This window comes from Oryctolagus cuniculus, chromosome 11, assembly GCF_964237555.1.
Source record: "Oryctolagus cuniculus chromosome 11, mOryCun1.1, whole genome shotgun sequence".
Classification (NCBI taxonomy): Eukaryota; Metazoa; Chordata; class Mammalia; order Lagomorpha; family Leporidae; genus Oryctolagus; species Oryctolagus cuniculus.
Genome location: NC_091442.1, coordinates 7,501 through 33,519, shown reverse-complemented (window position 1 = coordinate 33,519; position 26,019 = coordinate 7,501). Strand labels below are relative to the sequence as shown.

The 26,019-nt window shown below is 53.5% G+C and overlaps 1 protein-coding gene across 2 annotated transcripts; it reads left to right on the top strand.

Annotated features, from left to right (window-relative positions):
• Positions 1-3,427: 3,427 nt before the first annotated feature.
• PCMTD2 (protein-L-isoaspartate (D-aspartate) O-methyltransferase domain containing 2) lies at positions 3,428-23,479 on the top strand. Of its 2 annotated transcripts, none has more exons than XM_070051569.1 (6): positions 3,428-3,624; positions 7,160-7,568; positions 12,248-12,350; positions 15,254-15,425; positions 18,088-18,211; positions 21,195-23,479. In XM_070051569.1, the coding sequence occupies exons 2-6, from the start codon at positions 7,262-7,264 to the stop codon at positions 21,572-21,574; spliced, it is 1,086 nt and encodes a 361-aa protein (XP_069907670.1). In that variant the 5' UTR covers positions 3,428-3,624; positions 7,160-7,261; the 3' UTR covers positions 21,575-23,479. The 2 variants fall into 2 exon arrangements, with proteins under 2 accessions (XP_069907670.1, XP_069907669.1); XM_070051568.1 differs by having other exon boundaries at positions 3,430-4,088.
• Positions 23,480-26,019: the final 2,540 nt, after the last annotated feature.

The following is a 26,019-nucleotide window of genomic DNA, read 5'->3' as shown; positions in this document are numbered from 1 at the left end:
GCCCAGGGCCAAGGCCCCACTCACGCTGTGCCAGGGAACAAGACAGGACTGGGGACTGGCAGTGGGGACGGTGCAGAGAAAAGCCCCAAGTTTCTGTCCGTCACAGCAGTGTCACCAAGAACCCCGGTGCCACCTGCTTCTCAGGGTGCGTTCACTTGAGGCCCCGTGGACAGGCCTATTTGTGAGGGCCCAGGTCAGCAGGACCTCCAGGGAAATGGAGCCATGTCCCTCTCTCCCACACCAGCAGGCCTAGCCAAGCTGACATAAAATCGGCCACCACAGACCCCGTCCCTCTGTCTTACTAACTTGTCCGAGTGGCTTGTCTCAGCAGGATTCTCCACGTCACTTATGTGCGAACACTGGGGCTTACCAGTGTTCTCAGAGCAACGCCCGTGTGATGTGTGACGTGCAGAGAAGTTGTTAAACGCTGACCTGATTCCCAGCTAAACGGGACGGCAAGCGGCCTGTTTGAGGCCTGTGCTAGTCACCTTCTCCTAGCTGCAGCCATGGCCCCTGCCACCGACCCCGTGTGCTGTCGCCACTGGGGAAGGACGGATGTCTATCCAGGTGTCATTTGCCTTCTGCCCCTCACATTCACAGCGATGACAACTCCTGCTCCTGTGTGATGGCTCTGCGGAGGCCCAGGACCCCTAGAGCACCCAGCCCCCTCCACCAGACTACAGGAACCCAGAGACGCCAAAACAGGGCAGGGCAGGGACTGGGGTAGAGTGGCTGCTTCGGGGACCCCGGTCTACATGTCCACCCGTTTCCTGTGCAGAGGCAGCAAGGGGGACTTTGGGCAATGCTCCCTGCTGAGGATGGGGAAAGCGCCTGTCACCTCACTGATCAGGACTATTTTTTTTTTGACAGGCAGAGTGGACAGTGAGAGAGAGACTCCTTTGCTTTTGGTTCACCCTCCAATGGCCACTGTGGCCGGTGCACCGCACTGATCCGAAGGCAGGAGCCAGGTGCTTCTCCCGGTCTCCCATGGGGTGCAGGGCCCAAGCACTTGGGCTGTCCTCCACTGCACTCCCGGGCCATAGCAGAGAGCTGGCCTGGAAGAGGGGCAACCGGGACAGAATCCAGCGCCCCGACCAGGACTAGAACCCGGGGTGCCGGCGCCGCAAGGTGGAGGATTAGCCTAGTGAGCTGCAGTGCTGGCTGATCAGGACTATTCTAACTGCCCCTTAGCCAGCCCTGACTAAGTCATGGGCAAGACAACACCAAGGCAGCTACTGTCAGCATTTGGACAAGGGACTCCCCCTGTCTATAAAACTCTAGGGAATAAAAAATTGCAAAAATAGCACTTGCCTGTCGTACAAACACTGAGACAGAGGTAATAAACCAGCAGCATCTCTTGCCAGGGCGCCATCTGTCATTCATGCCCCACGCCCAGCGTCCTCTGCTCTGTCTCCCTGCCTGCTTCCATTTCTTTTCTGCCTTGAAAACAGCGTGTGTGGGTCAGCTGCTAAATTATTTTCAGCTTTTGCTATGTCTGAAAAAAATTTTCCACTTTTAAAAATAGAGTTTATTTTTGAGGGCATCTAGGTTTACAGAAAACTTGAGCAGGTAGTATAAGAAGTTCTCATAGTTCTCTCCCCTGCACACATATCCCTTGCTATTAACACTGATACACGACTCTGTTTTGACAAACACAGCACGTCACACAGCCACCATCAGTGTCACACACACCAGCTGCACTGCCTGAAAAGCCCCCTGTGCCCTACTGTGCACCCCCCTCTCCATACAACAATCCCTGGCAACTGCATACTACTCTGCTTCTACAGTTTTTTATTTTTTATTTTTAAGATTTATTTATTTGAAAGAGTTACACAAAGAGGAGAGACGTGGCGGGGGGGGGGGGTGTCTTCCATCTGCTGGTTCACTCCCCAATTGGCAGCAATGACCAGAGCTGTGCTGATCCGAAGCCAGGAGCTTCTTCCTGGTCTCTCACGTGGGTACAGGGGCCCAAGGACTTGGGCCATCTTCTACTGCTTTACCAGGCCATAGCAGAGAGCTGGATCAGAAGAGGAGCAGCCCAGACATGAACTGGCGCCCATATGGGATGCCGGCGCTTCAGGGCAGGGCATTAACCTGCTGTGCCACAGTGTGCCCCCCCCCCTTAAAGATTTACCCTTCTCTTAATTTACTGAGAATTTTCTTCATGAAAGAATAGAGTTGCAGTTAAAAATGATTAATAAACTCTGAGCCATGCAGTGGAGCTGGCTGCACAAGTCCACTTACTGCCACTGTGCCACTTACAGAGTAAAACAGTAAACATTGTTTTTTTGCAGTAATTCAAATTTTAAAACTTTTAAAAGGGCCGTCTGCACGGAGGGACGTCTTGGTACTTGGGGTGTGGGCCCCCCAGACTCAGGGACAGTGTCCTGCACAGCAGGTCGCAGTTGCGGCTGCACAGCCTGTCTCCAGAGCTGCGGCCGCCCCCACTAACTGTGCTGCCCTGAATCCCACCTTCCGGGTGCTTGCAGTCTCCCGCCCAGAGCTGGCAGAGAAGGGGCTGAGCCCAAAGGGGAACTGGGCTGTTTCCAAGAGACCCCCCCCCCCCATTTCCATGAGCCCCAGGCCAATCACCATACCTATGTGAAACCCCCAAACGACCCAAGGAACAGACAGCAATGCCTTAAAAACCCTGGACGCTTCCTCAAAGCGTGTCCCCGCTGGGTCTCCTCTCGGACCACACGCTTTTTCTGTAGCTTGCCAATCAAAGTTTCTGCTCTTTGCAAATTGTTTCCCGGCTTTTTATTTCTATACTGAACTAAGGAAAAGAATCCATGAATCTCGCTGGGGCACCCGCCCGTCCCTCGGCGACCACTAATAGTAGTGGAAAGTCCCTGAAGCCGCTGAGTGCGGGCCCTGGGGTGCGGCGCCCCGCGGCCGGGAGGCCGGGGTTCCGCTCTGTACCTGCACTTCCCAACCGCCGCGAGGCCCTGGGCAGCAGCTGCGCTGAGCCTGCTGCATCCGCAGACGCAGGCACCAAAGCCCCCTGCCCGGGGCCGCGGCCAACGCCTGCGGCTCAGCAGCGCGGGGCCCCACCGCGCACCCGGCAGGAGGTCACTTCCAAGCTTTGCCTTCTACTAACCCTAACCCTACGCAGAGCCCGGCGACCCCAGGAACCGCAACCTCACGCCCGGAGCGCGGTCGAGCGCCCCTTCCCCAGCCCCACTGTGACGTCAACCGCCGACTCGGACCCTGGGCCAACGCTTTCCCCTGCCGCGGCGCCTGGGCTGGCGGGGACGCAGGCCCCAAACACGCCTCGGCCACGCCCCCCGGACCCGACGTCAGCCAATCAGGACCCTACTGCCCCGTCAGGGTCCACCCGCCCTACCGCCCCGCCCCCGCGCTTCAGTCTGTCATTCCCGCCCTTTGACCTGTCACTCCACCGCCCCGGCCCGGCTCGCCCCGCCGCGCCGTTGCCCTGGAAGCCGGAGCCCGTGGCGCACGCGCAGTAGTGTCGCCGCGCGCGCAGACGCAGAAGCGGCGGCGGGTGTTTACGGCGGCCGGGGTCAGCGCGGTGCAGTAGCCGCTGACGCGCGAGGGCTGCGCTGCAGGAGCTGCAGGTCGCGACCCGGGCCGCCCCAGGCTGCAGGCTGCCGCACTCCGGAGGTAGAGCGGCCGCTCCGCCCCTTGGTCCAGCCTGCTGCAGGCGGGCGCGGCCTTTTTGGGGGTGCCCCCCGCGGCTCCTGTCAGCAGCCCCCACCCCACTTTTCGCCTGCTACCGGGAGGCCGCGGTTCCTGTCTGTCTGCCCGCGTCCCTGCGGGCCCACCTGCCCCCGCCTGCTGCACCCCAAGACGAGTCGGGGTGCTCCCTGGGGCCTGCTCGGGAGGCGCCGGGGTCCGCTGGGGAGGGGAGGGGGAGTCGCGTCCCGGCCGCGGGGGCCTCGCGCGTCCGAGAGGAGCTGGGGCCGCGCCCCGTGGTTGAGCCTCCGCGGAGTCGCGCGCGCGCCCGTCCGGAGCTGCCTTCGACGCCCGCGGCGCGGGGCCCGGCGGCCGGCCAGCTCCGTGCGTTTGGCGACGTCTTGGCGAGGCCGCGGGAAGTCGCTGGGACGGGGCCGGCGTCTGTCCAGCAGGTACCGGCGGCGTGGTCCCCGGGCCGGGTGTGCGGGAGGGTGGTTGGGGTCCTGGTCTCCAGGCTTCCTTTGTCCGTTTCCCCTAAGAAGGGGCGTCCAGGCTGGAACGCTTTCCTCCAGGGGCCTCCGCCGAGCCTGCCCTGGGCCCGGTTCGCTCCCGTCCCCGTTACCGCCGTGCTGTGTGGATGAGGGCAGGCAGCGAGCCGGCAGCTCTTGGGCAGCCGTGGCCATTCAGCCTGCGGCCGGCGATGCACAGCCGCGACCCCGGAAGGGCTACAGCAGGAGAGCGCACGTCCTGACCGAGTGTCCAGCGCAGAGACAGGCAGGCAGGCAGAGCCAGGGTGCCGTCGGTAAGGGTGTGTTGGTCATTGGGAAGCCCCCGGTGTGCCGTGTGCCGCAGGAGAGCTGGGCCACAGTCACCACCGCCAGGGGCTGTGAATGCTGCACCCCGAGGGTCCCTGTGTTTGGCAAGCTCAGGCCTCTGCCCAGTCCGGGGTCCTGACCCTGACCCTAATTGACCTCGGAAGGCAGTGGAGTTTGTGAGGCGGCTGTGGGGTATCCCTGTGGAAACGGCATAGCTGCTTCCTAAGAAGCGGTGCTTTCCATCTGGGAGGAACTTTGAAAGCAAGGAAGGGTCAAAACCAGGGCTAGGGACTTGGAGGCACACAGCGGCGTCGTGGAGGTCCCTTGGGAAGACAAGGGAGGGTGCTGAGGCAGAGTGAGAGCCGTGGCTGACCTGGCTCCCCTGACCCCACACTGAGGTGCTGGGGTCGGTGTCTTTTCCTACACACACCCCTGAGCGTCCCAGCTTCTGACAGGAGCCTAGATTCTGGGGTGACTGCCTGGGCTGGGGCTGCAGCTGCGGAAAGATGCGGCTCAGCCAGGATTAAACTTCACACCCTGGGCCACAGACTGGTCCAACAGGAGCTCTGAGACAGCTGAAGAGGGGTGAACAGTCAAGAATTGTATCGTCCTGGTGCTTTGGACGGCTAATGTTCGTCTGAAGTCTTGACTGTGAGAGGTTGTATGAAGCTGCACCTTCAGTTTCTGTTTGCCTGTTAGAGGAGCTGGGGACTGACCTGTGGTGGTCACCGTTGCTGGTGTGGGTGTGAGTGCGTGTGATGTCCCCCCGGGGTTTCTGTTGGCTTGTGAAGCACAGGCAAGCTTAAACTTTGCAGTGAGACAGGAGGGCAGGTCGTCCTGATTCCGCAGCGTCGGTGGTCCTGCAGGTGGGCTGGAGGGCATTTTCTCCAGCTGTGTCCTGTGTTTCATGAGACATTACTTTATTTTTGTTTTTTGTTTTTTTTTTGTTTTTAATTTCATTTATTTGAAAGAATTACACAGAGAAAGGGACAGAGATCTTCCGTCTGCGAGTTCTCTCCCCAAATGGCTGCAGTGGCTGGGGCCAGGCCAGGCCAGAACCAGGAGCCAGGAGCTTCTTCCAGGTCTCCCACATGGGTGGCAGGGGCCCCAGCTCTTGAGCCGTCTTCTGCTGCTTTCCCAGGCCTTTAGCAGGGAGCTGGATCAGAAGTGGAGCAGCCGGGACAACAACTGGTGCCTATGTGGGATGCCGGTACTGCAGGTGCCGGCCCTGCATTGCCTTGTGGTGTGGAGAGAAGGAGGAGACCCCATGAGGGCCTGTAGGGTTGGAAAGGATGTGTCTGTGCTGTGAGACCTGTCCACGTGACGGCATTGGCCTGTGGAACACCTGGGGGTGTCCGAGTGCTTGGGCTCAGGAGGGACAAAGGCTGCACTGTTTTTCCTTGAAGGCAGTTTGGGAGAGGGTAAGAAATGTACTCTGGGCCGGCGCCATGGCTCACTCGGTTAATCTTCCGCCTGCAGCGCCGGCATCCTATATGGGCGCCGGGTTCTAGGCCCAGTTGCTCCTCTTCCAGTCCGGCTCTCTGCTGTGGCCGGGAAGGCGGTGGGGCATGGCCCAAGTGCTTGGGCCTTGCACCCGCATGGGAGACCAGGAGGAAGCACCTGGCTCCTGGCTTCGGATTGGCGCAGCGCCGGCCGTAGCAGCCATTTGGGGGGTGAACCAGCACAAGGAAGACTTTCTCTCTGTCTTCTCTCTCTCTCTCTCTCACTCACTCACTAACTCTGTCAAAATAAAAAAGAAAGAAAGAAAGAAAGAAATGTACTCTTAAAATGCTTTATCTTTAAAGAGCTGGGAGATGGCAGAGCACGCACATGGTGTCCTTGCAGTCGGACGCTGTGGGAGCAGTCCCTTCTGTCCAGTGTCAGCCTTGAGACTGACTTTGTGTTTGTTAAAGTAAGGTGTTTGTCACAATACCAGGGCGCTTGAAGAAGTTCATGGAAAAACTGAATTAAAAGATAATTTGGGAGCCGGCATTCTGGCACGGAGCATCAAGCTGCTGCCTGCAGCACCAGCATCTCAGAGTGATGGTTCAGGTCTTGGCTGCTCCCATCCAGCTCGTGCTAACGCACTTGGGAAGGCAGCAGAAGGTGGCCCAAGTGCTTGGACACCCTTGCCCAAGTGGGAGATCTGGGTGGAGCTCCAGGCTCCTGGCTTTGGCTTGGTGCAGCCCTAGCTGTTACTGCTAGGCAGTAAACCAGCAGATGGAAGATCTTTTCCCCTTCAAATAAGAAAAATACATAATTTCACTGCAAAAAATGAAATATATAGTTTTTTCATAATGCATGTTTCCATGAACCTTTTGAAGGCCACTTGTTTGGTTTTCAAAATTTTTTTGCACAAAATAAACTTAACTCTTAATTCCATTTTCCAGAAATTTTTTTGAAGTATCTTCTTTGGGAAGAATTTGGTTGATGTCGTTTTTGTCTAAAATTTGGATATCAAAATATCCACAAGCAGGATTGAATGGCTTGCCCGAGTTGAGTGGGGATGTGTGTGTATGTTGGGTGTGGAGTTCCCGGAGAAGATATGGGATACTGTTTAACTTTGAATTTCAAGTAAATGTTGGATAATTTTGTAGTGTTTGCTGTTTACCTGAATCTCTAATGGGCCCGGGGTCTGTTCTTGGTCTGTTGTGCCTAGGGAGTGGGGCGGGCATTGACAAGGAGTGTTCCTCTGTTCTGTTTTCCAGAGAGCAGGATTCGAATTGGGTTTGAGCTGAGTCCTGGACCCTTGAAGTGAGCAGCTCTCTTGAAAACTTAGGTTGCAGCGCTGCCTGAGCGTGACCTTGGACATGGGAGGTGCTGTCAGCGCTGGGGCGGACAACGATGAGCTTATCGACAATCTGAAGGAGGCACAGTACATCCGGACCGAGCTGGTGGAACAGGCTTTCCGAGCTATCGATCGCGCGGATTATTATCTGGAAGAATTTAAAGACAATGCTTACAAAGACCTGGCGTGGAAGCATGGAAACATTCACCTCTCGGCACCATGCATCTACTCGGAGGTGATGGAAGCTCTGGACCTGCAGCCGGGACTCTCGTTTCTGAACCTGGGCAGTGGAACCGGGTACCTCAGCTCCATGGTGGGCCTCATCCTGGGTATGTCTGCCTTGGTGTAGGGGCATTTGCTTCCACACGAGTGTAGCCCTTTGGTGGCCTGCCCTGGTAGAGACCTAGACTTTTCCAGCCGTTACCTGACATGGTCACTGGGTGATGGGTGGAGGAAGGCTGGCCTGCATCTTACAGGCCCTGAGTTCTGCTCCTGTCCTGCAGTGGCCGGGGCTGGGCCGGAGCCAGAAACTCAGGTCTAGGTCTCTACCCAGGTGGGTGACAGGGACCCAGGTACTGGGGTCATAACCACTGCCTCTTAGGCTGCACACTAGCAGGAGATCAGAAGCAGAGCTGGGTGTCTTTAATTTATTCATTTGAAAGGCAGAGTTACAGAGAGAGAAAGAGATCTCCCATTCACTGGTTCACTCCCCAGATGGCCGCAGTGGTCAGCACTAAACCAGGAGCAGGGCAAAGCATCCAGGTCTCCCACAGGTGCAGGGGTCCCGGGCACTTAGGCCATCCTGGCCCAGTCCTGACTGTTGGGGAATGCACCAGTGGGTGGAGACCCTCTCAGTTTCTGTCTGCCTTTCAGGTAAAATAGGGGTGAGGGAGCTGTATAAGGATAGGAAGCACACCCTTGGAAAACGTAAAGTCTTCTGGAAATCAGTTCTTGAAGCAGTTGGTTTTGATGACGCTGAAAGGGCAGTACCTCCAGTCACTGGGCAGCTGAATGACCGGAAGGAAGGCTTCGCGGTTTCTCTCAGGTGAAGCCGTGAGGTCTGTTCTCGGTGTTCTGACCTGTCGGGAAACTGAAGGTGTGCTGAATTCCTACTTTGTGTAAAATGCTGGAGTGAGGGAGAAGCGGCTTTTCCTCTGAATGAAGTAGAGTGGTGTGGCCGGAGGAGGGATAGGAGTAGGGCCGCCAGGGCTAGCGCTGTGCCGGGAGCTGGGTGCCGGGTAGTGCTGGGCGGTACTGCTGCTCTGATGAACTCAGGGATGTCAACGGCATTTTTTTTTTAAAGATTTATTTTTTTATTTGAAAATAAGAGTTACACAGAGAGAGGAGAGGCAGAGAGAGAGAGAGAGGTCCTCCATCTGATGGCTCACTCCCCAGATGGCCGAAATGGCCAGAGCTGCACCGATCCGAAGCCAGGAGCCTCCTCCGGGTCTCCCACGTGGGCGCAGGGGCCCAAGGACTTGGGCCATCCTCCACTGCTCTCCCAGGCCACAGCAGAGAGCTGGATTGGAAGAGGAGCAGCCGGGACTAGAACCGGTGCCCATATGGGACGCCGGCACCTCAGGCCAGGGCGTTAACCCACTGCGCCACAGTGCCAGCCCCTTCCATGGCATTTTGACATTTGCTACCAAATAAGCACGGAGTTTGAATCTTGAGATTTCAAGGTGGTGTCTTCCACATCATAAAAAATGCATTGAGCATTCTTTCCTTGTAGTTGTCAGTGGCACTTTAGAAAATCCACTAGTAACAGCTGATTTTTGTGCAAGTGGAATGAAAATTTGGGTTTCTCTTTAAGTTTGTAGTGTGGAATTTGGTGAAGCTTTGAGATGGATGGTCTGGCCTCAGGCCGTAGAGCGCCACCTTCACCGTCTTAATGGGTAGGTTTCCGCATCGAAGCCGAGCGCTTTCTCACCTCCGTTTGTTGTGGGTCTAGGCTGCTGTGGTTCTGTGCTTGGAGAAGAGGCCGCAGGGCCGGTGTCCTTCCAGTTAACTGTGGTTCTCTCTGTTGTGCCTGAGGATCGGAGGAGCTGTGGCCAGCTGGCAGTTTGGGGGAACAGGGGTGACCACGCTAGGTTAGGAGGCACTGAAAAGAGCCGACTGCCTGGGAACCCCCAGAAGCAAGGGGCTGCGGTTTGGTGCTGTCGCTGCTCTGGGTCTTCTGCGCACTGGGAGTTTCGTGGATGTTGGAGGAAGGAAGCTGTGGTTTCTCGCGTGGTCAGTGCGACCTGCTGCTTTGAGGAGTCTGAAGGAAGTGACCTCAGCGCTGGTTCTCACAGTGGATGCTTGGCTGCACCGTGATGCCACTTCGTGCATGTTCCAAAGTGGAAACTGCAGGCCAGCTCGGGTCTGCAGACTTGAGGCTTGACATGGAAGCCCCCACCCTGACCCCCCCGGTCATCCCCAGGTCTGGCCTGGCTCCTGTGCTTGGTCTGTGGCCCCCTCTGCCCGCTTCCTGGGGCTGTCCTTGCTGTTGGTTCTTGTCTACGGGAGGGGCGGGGGGAGGTTCTGCATCAGAGCTGGTGTTTATGAAAGTGCCATGTGACGCGGGAGCTGCTTTGCCCCGGGGGGCCTCGTAGGTCTGGATCCCACCCGTGTCTTGGAGCTCTGCTGTTGGTGCCACCATCCTGCTTGTCATCTGTTTTAATGGGTGAGTTGAGGGCTCTCTGTTTTTACTTTGCCTGGGAATGAGGACCATGGATATACCTATTACTGGAATGGACCAATGGATATACCTGTCACTGGAATGATAGTGATGTAGAGCAGTTAATAAATAGCATGAGTAGATGAATAAGCCAGTCTCTGATTTCTGACAGAGTGCACCCATGCCAGACTAACAGGGCTGAAGTCAGTGAGTGGAAAGGGGCTTGAGGTTTGGAAAAATTTAAGATTTGATGTTGTAAACAGTGGAAGTGTGACTTTTCAAGTGCTTTGCTTAGAGAGTGTGCTCGGTGTGGAAGATGCAGAGAACAGAGTGGCAGGTTCAGTTGGCTAAATGGGGACCAGGAAGCCGTGGTCTGATGTGTCCGTGCTGTTCTGCAAGAAGGGACCAGAAACACCCAGGTGTCAGGGTGCAGAGATGTGGGGTGTGTGGACAGCTGCTTGCTTGTGAGTGTTTGAGTGAGGCTGCAGGGGCAGGGCCATGCTGTGTCTGTAGTGAGGTCACTGTGTCTGCAGTGAGGTCACACTGTGTAGTGAGGTCACACTGTGTAGTGAGGTCACACTGTGTACTGAGGTCACTGTGTCTGTACTGAGGTCACACTGTGTAGTGAGGTCACACTGTGGCTGTAGTGAGGTCACACTGTGTATTGAGGTCACTGTGGCTGTAGTGAGGTCACACTGTAGTGAGGTCACACTGTAGCTGTAGTGAGGTCATACTGTGGCTGTAGTGAGGTCACTGTGGCTGTAGGGAGGTCACACTGTGGCTGTACCGAGGTCACACTGTGGCTGTAGTGAGGTCACTGTGGCTGTACCGAGGTCACACTGTGGCTGTAGTGAGGTCACTGTGGCTGTACCGAGGTCACACTGTGGCTGTACTGAGGTCACACTGTGGCTGTAGTGAGGTCACACTGTGGCTGTACCGAGGTCACACTGTGGCTGTAGTGAGGTCACACTGTGGCTGTAGGGAGGTCACTGTGGCTGTAGGGAGGTCACACTGTGTAGTGAGGTCACACTGTGGCTGTAATGAGGTCACTGTGTCTGCACTGAGGTCACACTATGTAGTGAGGTCACACTGTGGCTGTAGTGAGGTCACACTGTACTATAGTCTGTTGGTGGTGAATAAAGTTGTTGTGCCCTGTTGGAAACAGGAAAGGCAGGTGTGGCCTTTCCCATGTGTAACCGCCTGTGTTCAAGCCCCATCTCACGCAGGTGCAGAGCAGGACATGTGCCCAACCCCAGCGGCCCAGCGGTGCAGTGTCTCCCCCCACATAGAAGAGGTTTGCTTGTCTGTGACCTTCTTGAGAGGTTCCCTCCTGTGGGTTCTTTGTGCGCACCCAGATTTAACCCGGAAGCAGTTGTATAGAAGTACCACTTTCAGGCCGACGCCATGACTCAATAGGCTAATCCTCCGCCATGCGGCGCCAGCACACCAGGTTCTAGTCCCGGTCGGGGCGCCGGATTCTGTCCCGTTGCCCCTCTTCCAGGCCAGCTCTCTCCTATGGCCCGGGAGTGCAGTAGAGGATGGCCCAAGTGCTTGGGCCCTGCACCCGCATGGGAGACCAGGAAAAGCACCTGGCTCCTGCCATCAGATCAGCGCGGTGTGCCAGCCGCAGTGGCCATTGGAGGGTGAACCAATGGCAAAAGGAAGACCTTTCTCTCTTTCTCTCTCTCACTGTCCACTCTGCCTGTCAAAAAAAAAAAAAAAAAGAAAATTTAGAAGTACCACTTTCATGATTAAATTGGCTTGTCAGTTTTGTCAGTTTCGTTTCAAATTAGTTATAAATTTCCTTTGCTATAAAATGAAGTTTCATTGTGACTTGGAATCATAATTTCAATAATTAAAACTTCTGTTAGCATTATTGAAATGCTCACATCTGAGTGTTTTGGGGAATCTTCCTAAATTCTACCTCTGGAAAAAGATGAGGCCTGTGTTGGTTTCATTTACAGATACATGCTTCTGTTTAAAAATTTATTTACCTTTATTTGAAATAGAGAAAGAGAGCTCTCCCATGTACCTGCAGTGGTGGGGTTGGGCCAGGCCAAGCTGGGAGCCAGGAGTTCCCGTGGGATAGCTGAGCCACTACTCTGCCTCGGGCTGTGCCCCAGGCGACTGCTCGGCCAGACTTCCGTCCCTCGCTAGTGAGACCTGGTTCCTGACTTCCTTCTGCTTTCGAGAGATTGCTTAAATGTCTGACAGCAGAGCGGCCGGGCACCAGTCAGGTGGGCTGGCTCGGGTCAGGCCCAGCGTTGTGGCAAGCTCAGACACATGATAAGTCAGAGGTGTTGGCTGATGCCGTGGGGGCAGATGATCCGAGTTCTTGTCGTCCTGCAGGTCCTTTTGGTGTGAACCACGGAGTGGAGCTGCACTCAGACGTGATAGAGTACGCCGAGCAGAAGCTGGACTTCTTCATCAGAACAAGCGACAGCTTTGACAAGTAAGACCAGAGGCAGGAGGAAGCCGGGGTGCCCTGGTGCCAGGGTTTGTAAACTATGGCAGGTGGTCCTGTAAGACCAGAGGCAGGAGGAAGCCGGGGTGCCCTGGTGCCAGGGTTTGTAAACTGTGGCAGGTGGTCCAGTAAGACCAGAGGCAGGAGGAAGCCGGGGTGCCCTGGTGCCAGGGTTTATAAACTGTGGCAGGTGGTCCTGTAAGACCAGAGGCAGGAGGAAGCCGGGGTGCCCTGGTGCCAGGGTTTGTAAACTGTGGCAGGTGGTCCTGTAAGACCAGAGGCAGGAGGAAGCCGGGGTGCCCTGGTGCCAGGGTTTATAAACTGTGGCAGGTGATCCTGGTTAAGTATGTACCTGATCTAATTTTAAATATTCTGAGTTCAAGGGCTTTAGACTTTTGTGACTATGGTACCTATATACTACTTATCACATTGGTGGTTTTTCACTAAATATAATGGAGAAAAAAACGTTTTGCTGTTTTTAATATTTCCAATGTAGATCGCTTTTTGCCATCTGATTTTTTCTTTTTATTTATTTATTTTTTAAGATTTATTTATTTTATTTGAAAGTCAGAGTTAGAGAGAGAGAAAGAGAAAGAAAAGCCAGGAGCCAGGAGCTTCCCCTGGGTCTCCCACGTGGATGCAGGGGCCCAAGGACTTGGGCCATCTTCTACTGCTTTACCAGGCCATAGCAGAGAGCTGGATCAGAAGTGTAGCAGCCAGATCTTAAACCGGCGCCATATGGGTTACTGGTGCTTCAGGCCACGGCGTTAACCCACTGTGCCACAGTGCTGGCCCCTAATTTTTTCTTTTTTTTTTAAAAAATTTATTTATTTGAAAGAGATGAAGAAAGAGAAATCTTCTATCTGCTGGTTCACTCCCCAGATGGCTGCAATGGCTGGAGCTGGGCTGATCCAAAGCCAGGAGCTTCCTCCGGGTCTCCGACGTGGGTGTAGGGGCCCAAGCACTTGAGCCATTCCAGCAAATGGAAGATATTTCTTTCTCTCTTCTTCTACCTTTGCCTCTCTGAAACTCTGCCATTCAAATAAATAACTAAGTCTTTGAAAGAAATAATGTATATGGGGCCAGCGCTGTAGCATAGTGGGTGAAGTCACCGCCTGCAGTGCTGGCATCCCATTTGGGTGCCGGTTCAAGTCCCGGCTGCTCCACTTCTGATCCAGCTCTCTGCTATGGCCTAGGAAAGCAGTAGAAGATGGCCCAAGTCGTTGGGCCCCTGCACCCGCATGGGAGACCTGGAAGAAGCTCCTGGCACCTGGCTTTGGATCGGCGCAGCTCTGGCCATTGCAGCCATCTAGGGAATGAACCAGCAGATGGAAGACCTCTCTCTCTCTCTGCCTCTCCTTCTCTCTCTTTGTAATTGTGACTTTTAAGCAAAATAAATAAATAAATAAAAGAAATAGTGTATATTACTAGCTCTTGCTTTTTTTTTTTTTTTTTTTTTTTTTTTTTTTTAAGATTTATTTATCTATTTGAAAGGCAGAGTCAGAGAGAGCTTCCATCTGCTGGTACACTCCCCAGATGGCTGCAACAGCTGGAGCTGGGCTGATCTAAAGCCAGGAGCCAGGAGCTTCTTCTGGGTCTCCCAAATGGGGTACAGGAGTCCAGGCACTTGGGCCATCTTCTGCAGCTTTCTCAGGCAATTAGCAGGGAGCCGGATTCGAAGTGGATTGCTGGGTCTCAAACCAGCACCTATATGGGGTGCTGGCACTGCAGATGGTGGCTTTACCCACTGTGCCGTAGCACCAGCCCCTTGCCATTTTTTTAAATGGTGTTAAAGTTTTTATTTTAAGGATTGTAATTTTTAGAGAAACCAAATGTATTTTTCCCTTACCTCACTTGTTCTGTAGTAGATCCTGAATAAGATGAGTTATAAAAGCAAAGACGGTGATCAGAAATGGTTTTACATTTCACATTACTTGTTTTGTAATTTCTAGGGCCCAATTTTATGTTGGAGGCAGAGAGACAACCCCCATCTGTTGGTTCATTCTCCAGATGCCTGCCCACAGCGGTTGGGGCTGGGCTGGGAGCTCCGTCCAAGTCTTCCAATGGGTAGTGGGAACCCAGCTACTTGAGGCAGCACCTGGACAGGAAGCTTGACCCCAGGCACTCAGTGTGGGATGCAGGTGTCCCAGGTGGCATCCTAACTGCCTGCCCTACCTGTCTGTCTGTCTGTCTACCTATTTTTGAATCTTTCTTTGAGAAACTGACAGCTCCACCTGCTGGTTCATTCCCAAATGCTTGAAAATAGCCAGGCCAAGGCCAGGAGCCACGAACTCAAATTTAGGTCCCATGTGGGTGGCTGGACCCCGAGTACATGAGCCGTCACCTGCTGTCTCCCAGGGTTCACATCAGCAGGAATCTGGAGTCAGGAAACAGCCAGGACTTGAACTCAGTCATCTTAATATGGGATTTGTGGATCTTAACCCATGTCCTAACAGCTCAGCTAAATAGCCACCCCATTGCCATGGGATTTAGAATTGAAACGTGGTGAGGAGCTGGCATTGTGGCACCGTGGGCCGAGCTACCACCTGCAATGCTGGCGTCCCACATGAGCGGCGATTTGGGTCCTGGCTGCTCTACTTCTGATCCAGCTCCCTGCTGATGTGCCTGGGAAAAGCAGCAGATGATGGCTTTGGCCCTCGCCACCCATGTAGGTAACCCGGATGGAGCTCCTGGCTTCTGGTATCAGCCTGGCCAACCCCTGGCCGTTGTGACCATTTGGGGAGTGAACTAGTGGATGGAAGATCCATCTTCCTCTGTCTCGCCTCTCTCTGGAATTCTGCCTTTCATGTACATAAATCTTTAAGAAACAAAGTGGTTAGTGTGGATGTCGGTGCAGACTTGTCGGGGTGATGCATTTCGTTTACTTACAGGTTCGACTTCTGTGAGCCTTCCTTTGTCACTGGCAACTGCCTGGAGATCGCTCCAGATTGTTCTCAGTATGACCGTGTGTACTGTGGGGCTGGCGTGCAGAAGGAGCATGAAGAATACATGAAGAACCTGCTCAAAGTGGGAGGGATCCTCGTCATGCCCCTGGAGGAGAAGGTCAGAGTCTGCATAACTCAGGTTTCTGCTCACTGTTGGCCAAAGAGGGGCAGGGACGGGTGAGGGAACTTGGCAGGTCCTGTGGGTGCCCTAGGCAGGGCCCAGAGAGTGGACTCGGGCAGGCAGCCCAGAACCTGCACGGAGGCCCCTTCTCTCTCCCCTCCCTTCTCCACCTCCCCCATTCTCATTTATTATGTGTAAAGCTATTGGAATAGTTCTCTCTCAGTTATCAGTCTAATCGTGAGAGACCTCTAGCTGGTACTGTGCAGGGTTCTGTTACCTGGTGGGTATCCTGACCGTGTTTGATGTTTGGTTGTGTGTTTGTGTGGGTTTCAGGCACTGTGGGAAAAGTAGATGAGAATATGTGAGCAGACGAGTCACCAGGAAGAACCTCCCTCAGTCAGCAAAGATCCAGAGAAAACAAATCACAAAGATTAAGAGACTGCAATTTTTTTTTATAAAAACGTTTATTAATTAGTTGAAAGAGCAACAGAGAGAGAGGAGGAAAGAGAAAGAATCTTTTATTTGCTGGTTCACTCCCGAATGGCCACAGTGGCCAGGGCTGAGCCAGGCTGAAGCCAGGAGTCGGGGTCTCCCATGCAGGTGCAGGGCCAAGCACTTGGGGCATCCTCTGCTTTCCCAGATGCTTTAGCAGGGAGCAGGATCGGAAGTGGAGCAGCCTAGGCTCCAACATATGCTCCGATGTGGAATGCTGTTGTCTCAGGTGGCCGCTTAACCCACTGCACCACAATGCTTGCCCCTAAACATTAGTGTTTATTTTGTCCAAAAAGTAATGTTTGCTTTAGAAAACCCAGAAAGTTGGGATGGTATAGTGGTGCAGCAGGTGTAGCCGCCTCTTGTGACACAGGCATCCCAACGTGGGCCCCTGTTTGTGTCCCGGCTGCTCCACTTTGGATGCAGCTTCCTGCTAATGGGTGGGAAAGCAGCGGAAGATGGCCCCTCCACCCACATAGGAGACCTGGAGGAAGCTTCTGGTTCCTGTCTTTGACCTGGGCTAATTTTCAGCAATCTGGGGAATGAACCAGCAGATGGAAGATGTCTTTGTCTGTAACTGACTTAAATAAATGATCTTAAGAAAAGAAAGAACAAAAATCCAGAAAGGAATTTAAGAAAAACTGCTCCCAGTCTCCACACTGTTAGTATGTGATTCTTTTTTCAAAATACGTATTTCTTTATTTGAAAGGCAGAGTGATGAGAGGGAGAGGGATCTTCCATATGCTGGTTCCCTCCCCAGTTGCCTGGACAGTGCGGTGTGGTCTCCCACGTGGGTGGCAGGGGCTAAGTACTTGTGCCTCTCTGCTGCCCTCCAAGGCGCATTAGCTGGGACTCTGACCAGCACTCCCGTCTGGGAAGCCCCTGTCGTAAGCACGGCTTAACCTTGAGAGTGTTTCAATGGTGGTCATCTGGCTTCTTTCTGGTTCTGTAAAAGCAGTTACTGGAAGGAGCCTCCACATACTTCTCTTTGTAAATATTCTTATCTGAATCTTGACCGCTGAGCTCCGGATACAACCGCATGCAGAAGTGCTTGGTTGGAGAGTGTGTGGTGTGAAACTTCAGAGGCGGTGCTGTTGGCTGCATAAAGAGGAACCAGTCCCCCCTTGCTGCCTGCCTAGCGTGCGGCAGGGCCGGCCCCTGTGTCTGCTGTGCGTGAAACATGGCTATAACGGTGTCTCACGTACACAAGTGATTCTGGGGACCTGCTGTGTTGAGAAGAGGTGTCAGGCTGGAGTGGACGGAGGTGAGGCCTCCAGGTTAATTTGAGGACGGTGGACATCTTTACAGGATTTCTTCTGCTCATCTAGAATATGAAATTGGGATTTAATGGTTTCTTATGATTTCATACATCATTTACTGATCACATTTAGATATTTGCTATTCATTGTAACTAGGTATTCTCCTTCTCAGAGGGATTTTGAAAAATGATTTTGCTTGTGTACAAGAATGCAGTAACGGAATGCATGGCCGCTTAGTTCCTTTAGTTCTGAGACTCACGACATGAAATCTGGCTTAGATATTTTTAGAAAAGACTGGCGTTAATCTGAGCACAGCAGAGCTGACCAGGAATAGCACTGTGACCTGTTTAGGCCATCTGTTTAGGCCAAGTCACAGAGAACTGTCGAGAGCTGTAGCTGGATTCTCTGGTGCTCCTAATTCTTTCATCAGGAAGTGCACTGCAGTGTAGGGGCCCCCGTTCCGGTGTGTCTTGGGAGTGGGCGTGTGCACACCTCAGGCCTTGTTTCCTGAGAGCGAGGAGAGTTGTTCAGCTGTGCAGAAAGCCCAGGGCTGGACGCGACTCCTGCAGACCCCCCCTTCCCCCCAAGCCCGTACTGACTTGAGCCCAGGGAGGTTGTCCTGATCCATCTACCGGTCATCGCCCCTTATTGCCCTTGAACTAGTTTCGCCATCTTACATGTTTCCTATAAGCAGAAGCTAGGTCTGAGGGCTTGAATATATTCAGGCTGAGCATTCTTGCAAAAATATTCATAAAGTAGATGTCACAAGGGGTCCATATTGTCGCATACTGCCAGCTGATTTTGCTTGCTGTGTCTGTATTCTCAGATGACATAGAGGAATGATTATTTACCTGTAAGCTGTCTGGCAGCCAAGGCTTTTGAATGTTCTCGTTTTGTTTTTGGAGTAGTTGACCAAGATAACGCGCACAGGTCCTTCTGCTTGGGAAACCAAGAAGATTCTGGCTGTGTCTTTCGCTCCTCTCATCCAGCCCTGCCGTTCAGAGTCAGGAAAACAAAGACTTGTCCAGCTACGTAAGTGTGCAAGTCTTATTTATTCATCAGCTTGATCTTTTATCTCAGAATTTGAAAGAAAGAATTTACAAAACACCTTTTGATATTAAAGAGCTTTTTCCCCCCGCCACTGAAGCTTTAAAATTCATAAGGGATTTTAAGCATTTGAGAAATTGCAAACTATTTGTGGCCTACCCTAGGTCGTTTTAGCCTTCTTTGAACCCTAAACACAATGGTCAGAGGTCATGCTGTCCCTAGCCGGGGACCCGTGTCAGAGGGGCACTCGGGCGGGGGCATTGACTGTTTGCCCCCTGCACTGAGATCTCGCATAGCTCGGTGGAGTGCGGGGGCCTGCAGAGCAGGGGGGGGGAATCTGTTCCCTGAGCACCTAGCACCTCCCCTGTGGGTATGCAGAGGACAGGAGAGCGCCTTCTAGGGCAGAGCCAGCAAGGAGCTGGCTTCAGGACCAACATTCGTGCTAATGTCGTGTGATTGCAACAACAACTCATATGGAAATGAGAGTTCTAGTTCACTTCATTTAAAATAAAACTGTTCTGCATGCTTTCTGATCATTTGGAAAATGGAAAAAAGTGGGTGGAAGAATAAAAATATGTGTAGTCCTACCACCCAAAGAAAATACCTTTTAGTGACTTCTTTCCAGAATTGTTTTTTTGTTTGTTTTTTTTTAAAAGATTTGTTTATTTGAAAGGCAAAGTTACAGATAGAGAGAAGGAGACACACACACACACACACACACACACACACACAGATCTTTCATTTGCTGGTTCACTCACCAAATGGTTGCAATGGCTGGGCCTCGGCCAGGCTGTTGCCAGGAGCCAGGAGCTCCATCTCGGTCTCCACGTGGGTGCAAGGGCCCAAGAACGTGGCCATCTTCTACTGCTTTTCCAGGCCATTAGCAGGGAGCTGGCTGTGGCTTAACCCACTGTGCCCAGCGCGGGCCCCAGCACTGTTCTTGAGTCTGTGAGGAGCAGCTTGCCGAGCAGGTGCGCTCTGCCCTGCGCTCTGCCTCGCACAGGTCTTGGGGAAGAGGCGAAGCCCTTGGTGTTGGTAGTGAGCAGCAGCAGGGCTTAGTGGGGTCCAGAGGAGGAGCTGGTGCTCGTCCTTGTGGGTGAGAAGCAGCTCCCCAAAGGGAGGCAGGCCCAGTGTGAAACGCGTATTCCTCCTGTGTGGCGGGACTGGGCTGCCAGGTGCCTTCCGTTGAGAGGGTCATTGGGGCTGCAGAGAGCCCTAAGGAGCTGTGAGTGAAAGCCGCAAGGAGTCTGTGTCCTAGATAACCCTGATGGTCGGGTTAGGGTGAGTTTGTCAGATGCACGCCCCTAAAACCCCCCCAGAATGATGTCTTAGCAGATGCCACCCTTGGGAAGGGGGCGCAGCCTCCAGGGCCCTAACAGAGTGGAGGAAGCAAGGCCCACTGGCGTGTCTGTGAGACGCGAGGTCTTCCTGGAAGCGAGTCTCAGTGGCACTCACGGCCGTGTGGTGAGCACCCCGAGTGCTCAGTGTGGAGGCGAAGGCTCAGAGCAGGGTGGGTGATGCTGCTCCTTCTCAGTTCCCTGCGCTGGTGGAGTCAGGGGTGAAGACGGGGTTAGAAAAACTGCAGAGGTGGCGCACGGCGAGCACGTGTGGTTCCGACGTGGACCTCGTGGTCAGCTCTCGAATTTGGTGGCCAGCCACAGATGCGAGGGCACAGCTAGTTAGGAGCTGCGGGAATTCTCCAGGCAGCAGGGTGTCCACAGTGGAAAGGATTCAGAATGCCCTGGGCCTTTCTGAGAAAGCTGTGCATTGCGTGTGGCAGACTTACTGGGGGCGTGGGGGCTCGCGGCTGGTCTGTTATTTAGGAGCTCAGAATGAATATAGAACCCAGGACGAGCATGCATCTGAGGAAACCGGAACCACAGGAGCCCCTGGGCTGGGTGGGGGAGCAGGAGGCAGGCCAGACGGAGCATGCGCCCCGGGGGACAGCGGGGCGGGCGGAGCTGCCCCAGGAGTGTGGTGGAGGCACAGCTGGGCCTCAGTGGCTGTGGGAGTAATCTCTCCAGGTGATGCGCTGAGGGAAGTAAAGATGATGGTGTTCAAGGAGGAAGCCGGGTGACGGGCGGGATGTACTCGGTGGTCAGGGTTGAGGAGGAGGGAGCTGTGGCAGCCGGACTTGCAGAAGGGACCCCTGGACGGGAAAGCAGCATGGCCCCTCTGAGGGCCTGGGAGCACAGTGGAGATCCGGACAGCACAGGAGCCCTCCCAATGTTCCGGACTTAACTCTTTGGACAGGTTGGGAACTCGGGGGAGAAAGGGATGCAGATTTTCAGTTTAGTGCATTTGAAGATCTGGCCACTAATTTCTTTCCCTTTGAGAAAAGCCCCTATATTGCTGCGTGTGTTTCCTACGTGAATTTTAATCACCAAGTGTTCTTTCTCCTGTGTGCTTTGGAGTTTGGATTTGGGAGCCAGCATTGGGACAGTCCTGGCTCTGCTTCCTGCTGGTGCGCACCCTGGGAGGCAGCAGGTGGGGACTCAGGTGGGAGACACAGGTGGAATTCTGGGCTCCTGGTCTTGGGCTGTTGGGGGCATTTTGGGAGTGAACTGATGGATGCATGAGCTTTCTTTGTCTCTGCCTTTTCAAATTAAAGAACAAAATGAAACAAAACCCTTCTTGTAAACTTTGGATTTGTATTTCTCTAACAAGAAAAAGGAGCAGACATTCAGTTTGTAAATTGCTGTGGCTGTGTCACTAGGTGGGTGACACGTGAGTAGAAACAGACTTGCAGCCCAGGCTTTCATTCTGCCTATGTTTGCCTCCTTCCCTTTTCAGAGTTGAGGACTCGAGTCTTTAGCAAGTACCTTAGGACTGCAGGTTTGAGCACAGGGTGCCTTTTGCTTAGAAGACTGTAGATTCTTACAGCATGTCTGTAAGCACACCGAGGTAAATGGGTCAGGGCTCCTGGGTGGCCAGGCCTTGTGACAGACTCTCGCTCTCTGTGCCGCAGCACCACCAGCAGTCCGCAGCCTCCAGGACTTGGCACGCATTGCCATCCGGGGCACCATCAAGAAGGTCATTCACCAGGAAACAGCGAGCAGAAGTGGAAGCGGACTGAAGAATACGCCCAGGTTTAAGCGAAGGAGGGTTCGCCGCCGTCGCATGGAAACGATCGTTTTTTTGGACAAAGAGGTCTTTGCCAGTCGGATTTCCAGCCCCTCCGACGACAACAGCTGTGAAGACTCAGAAAAGGAGCGGCAGGAAGAGGAGGAGAAGGTGCTGCCCGACACAAAGCCGGACCCTCCTGTGAACTTCCTGCGCCAGAAGGTCCTGAGCCTGCCTCTGCCAGAGCCCCTGAAGTACTACCTGCTGTACTACAGGGAGAAATGAGGGCGCGAGGCCGGCTGCCTGCCGCTCCGTGCTGCCGAGGGTCAGCCGGGGTCGGGGCTGCGGCATCACGCCCATGGGTGTTTCTGTTCCTCCAGGTCTTGGTCGTCCTCTAAAACTGTGATGCAACCCTTGCCCAGCGACTGGGGGAAGGTGGAGTGTGACGGTCACGCACACAGGGTTGTCACCCAGGAAGAAGAACACTGAGGTTGAACCAAGCTGTACCGCTCACAGGTGTGAGACGCAGCACGTGTCTACATGTGGGCGTCTCCTGGGGCAGACGCACCTGTGCCTGGGTCTGAATTTAGGGCCCGGAGGGGAACCGTCGTGGAGTGGTCCTCATTTTCAGTAAATGCACTAAATTTTCTATGAGTTGTCGATTGTGATTTTTGAGAGGATAATTTCTGATGGAGAGAGGAGGAATGAAAGCATCCAGCTGCTGGTTGTCTTTGTAGAAGTCTGAGACCTCCAATGAGGTTATTTTTTCTGATACTTTTTGTTATCCTGAAAGATCCATTGTCAAGTAATCCCTTAAAGAATATCCTAAGAAATGAAACAAGTTTGTGTGTATGTGTGAGCATCAAGCTGAATTGCTTTCAGCCTCACTGCAGGGTTGGTTCCTGCACAGCGCGAGATGGCGGTGGGTTTCCGGGGTGTGGCAGGCTCCGTCCTCAGGGCAGTGGACTGTGTGTCCTGTGATGTGAGTTTGCCATTTCTCTGTAATCTCATTAGAGCTCTGATTCATAGACTTTATCTTTTGTAATTCTGAGTGGAAAGAGAGTGGCTAGTTTTGTAGTTTTTCTTGAGAACAGATACCTGTGTTTTAGCAGCCCCGCCGTATTAGGACGCCTGACTCAGTGTCGTGAATCGTCTTCTCGAGCAGCGTGATTGGAAGGATGTTCTTGATTCCAAATAACGGTTTTCAAAACTGCTTTTTAACCCAAAGGAAAGCAAAGCATACATTCTAATGGGAAACCCAAATCCCAGGCTTTGATGTAGGATCAAGTGTGCGGAGTCTGTGATGAACCCTTAGCCTCTTGGAGCTGCCGGGGTTCAGTGTCTGCAGGGTCTCCGACTTGCCTGGATCGGCTTTACCACGCAGTGCCATCTGCACAGACAGCGAGGACACGGGAGCCACGTGAAGCCACGTGAAGGAAGCGGGCTCACAGCTGTGCTTTCCTTGTTCAGGCTCAGGGCACTTGGCAGTGCTTCGCAATCTGCAGAACCTTGCTGGCATGCAGCGTGCTCCGCACACCTGCCAGGTGGTGTGGTGTTACCTGGTGACTGCGCCTTTGCTGCTGATAGCAAATGGACTGCACTTTTTAAACCACACCTGTCGTCGTGGCGGATCGTAAGTCATTACAACGCGTAAGACATGTTTTTCCCTACCTGGTAATTTTTTCCAAGCATTTGTATTTATATGTTATCAACTTGTGATTTTTAAACCAGAATTGGGTTAATAATAGTTGTAATGTGTATGAAAAATGGTGTCAGTGTTTATATTGTAAAAATAGGGAAAACTAAGGAGGCTTTCCTGTACCCCACACCAGAGCTAGCAGAGAAGCCCGGCATAGGGCCTGTGCGCTAAGCCATGTTCCGCACAGTGCTGCCTTTTGTGTTTCAAGGAGTCTGTTTTCAGTGTGTGGCTTTTTCCTGAAAAGTAGTAAAGCCATTGACTAGTGCAGGACACATGTTAAATGAATAAGTATCACGTATGTAGCGTAAGAAGCAAATGTGTATGTAGAGGTACTCCCGCTCATCCGGGACCTGGATGGGAAAAATCTGACCAGCTGGTATGAGGATAAACGCACACGGGGTCAGCAACGGGGTCGCACTCGTGTGGGGTCTAAACTGTGTGCTGTCCCAGTCTTACACAATAAAGCTGTCTCGCATCCTGCGTATTAGGGATTTGTGCTGCTGCCTGGCTCTGTAACAGGGTGGACCCAGGGGAGGTGTCACTCGAATTCTGAAGTGGTATTGGAGAGGCAGCTAGAAAAAGCGCCCAGTACCCAGGCAGCAGGGGCTTCCACAGCCTGGGCGACTTTGTGGCGTATCTCCCATCTTAAAGAATGTCTGAGGACATTTCGATGATGGCGGTGGTCTTCAGGGCAGTTTGCTTCCTGTGGTTTGTACGTGAGCTCTCCGGTGTCTGCTGTGTGGGGTCGTATGCCAGAGTTGAAGATGAAATTGCAGAGTTCAGGGACTTACATGAAAACTGCAAAGAGTTCATTGATGAACTGAAAATGATTGAAGGGTGTGAACTTAAGGTACAGACAGCAAGAGGCTAAATGATGTCACAGAAATGGGCAGGTAGAGGGGCTGGCACTGTGGTGTAGAAGTTTAAGCTGCCACCTGCAGTGCTGGCAGCCAACATGGTGCCGATTCGAGTCCTCGCTGCTCCACTTCCAATGCAGCTGCCTGCCAGTGGTGCTGGGGAGAGCAGCAGAGGATGGCCCAAGTCCTTGGGCCCCTGCACCCACGTCAGAGACCTGGAAGAAGCTCCTGGCCCCTGCCTGGCCCAGCCCTAGCTGTTGCAGCCATTTGGGGAATGGAGATCTCGTTCTCTCTCTCTCTTCTTCTGTCTGTATCTATGTTTTTCAAATAAATAAATACACCTTTTAAAAAAAGGGCAACCCTCCCTTGGCCTGCGCAAGGCCAGACTCCCTGCCGTCAACACTGGAGAGACCCGACTTGATCACCCAGCTCACAGCTGCGGCTTTGTCCGTCGTCAGTCGAATCTGCAGCAGGATCACAGGCGTGCGGGACTCACGGGTATCTGCTTCCTGGCACTCATAAGTGAGGGCAGATTCTAACCACGTGTTAATCCCTGAGACCAAGTGAACCATAATAGAAGCAATCAGGCGACACGACACCATGGGCTCACAGTTTCTGTCTAAAGAACAGTAGGTAAAACAGTTAAGCTGATTGTGCTTGTATCAGCGAGGGTTAGTGGGTTACGGCATTAGCAAGCATCGTGAGAAGTTAACAAATGTGTCCAGAGTGATGAGTGGATTGAGTGGAGCAGGTGGAGGTTTTGTGGACCACGGTGAGTGCTTGCTGCCCAGCAGGTGTCCACAGCGCTCTGGGTGGATCCCGGGAGCTTCCTGGCAGGTGCAGGTTGTTGGGACACACGGCCTTGTGAGACAAAGGGCAGAGACGTTTGCATCACTGCCCCGGACGGGTCCTCTGTGTGTGCTGCTCGAGTTAGTTTTCTGCAGTTACAGGTTTTTTCCCCAGTGTTAACAGGATAGCAGACATGAGTCCATGCTAGTTTTGTTACCGCAGTTTTGTGTCTCTGCAGATGCAGGCCTTAAATTCTTTTTCTTAAAAAAAAAAAAAGGTTTTATTTATTTATTTGAGAGGTAGTTACAGACAGAGGGAGAGACAGAGAGAAAGGTCTTCCTTCCATTGGTTCACCCCCAAAATGGCCATGGCGCCAGCCCTAAACAAACGTTCTATTCGGGCCGGCGCCGCGGCTCAATAGGCTAATCCTCCGCCTAGCGGCGCCGGCACACCGGGTTCTAGTCCCGGTCGGGGCGCCGGATTCTGTCCCGGTTGCCCCTCTTCCAGGCCAGCCCTCTGCCTGTGGCCAGGGAGTGCAGTGGAGGATGGCCCAGGTGCTTGGGCCCTGCACCCCATGGGAGACCAGGAAAAGCACCTGGCTCCTGGCTCCTGCCATCGGATCAGCGCGGTGCGCCGGCCGCAGCGCGCCGGCTGCGGCGGCCATTGGAGGGTGAACCAACGGCAAAGGAAGACCTTTCTCTCTGTCTCTCTCTCTCTCTCACTGTCCACTCTGCCTGTCAAAAAAAAAAAAAAAAAAAAAAAAAAAAGTTCTATTCCGTTAAATTAAAGCTGGATCTTTTGAACTCTGCTTTTAGTTACTTTATCGCGAATCCTGACGTTTGTGCCAGGATGTAGAGACCTCAGCCCTCTGGCCCCCGGCTAGCATCGCACGCGAGTTCTGCACCCATGGTTGCGTCAGTCCACAGACATTGCGTTTCCAGTCTGTTAAGCAGCATTAGGGTGGGCCCTGTCCTCTGCCCTTTGCCCGGTGACTTCCTCAGGGTAAAATATTGGAAACTCAATTTCTAGGAGAGCTGTGGTAGCCCAAGGTGTGCACTGGGGGTCCGAGGGGTGTCCATGACTGGCCCATTTCAGCGCGGAGCTGGACTGGTGGTCGTCAGCAGCTGACCCAGACATCGGTTCTGTGTAGAAGCTCCCACGCTGTATGAGGCAGACTCAGGCACGAAAACCCTCCCTCCTGTAGGGCTGTGCGTGTGAGCACCAAGGGACACTTGGGAGACCTGAGGGTGGGGGTTGGGGGAACAGGAAAGCTTGACTGAGGTTGGGGAGGGGCATTGGGGGTGGGGAGGGACGGTGCAGTGAGAACAGAAGCCCCCAAGTCCCAGAGGCCATCACTGCTCACCTGTGGCCCTGCTGTCCGTGGC

What these genes read in the sequence shown, in the direction of transcription:
- PCMTD2 (XM_070051569.1), top strand. Translation starts at nt 7,262, where the DNA reads ATGGGAGGTGCTGTCAGCGCTGGGGCGGACAACGATGAGCTTATCGAC. An exon ending in TCATGCCCCTGGAGGAGAAG is followed by an intron (nt 15,426 to 18,087) that starts GTCAGAGTCTGC and finishes TTTTTGGAGTAG; the next exon opens with TTGACCAAGATAACGCGCAC. An exon ending in ACAAAGACTTGTCCAGCTAC is followed by an intron (nt 18,212 to 21,194) that starts GTAAGTGTGCAA and finishes TCTGTGCCGCAG; the next exon opens with CACCACCAGCAGTCCGCAGC.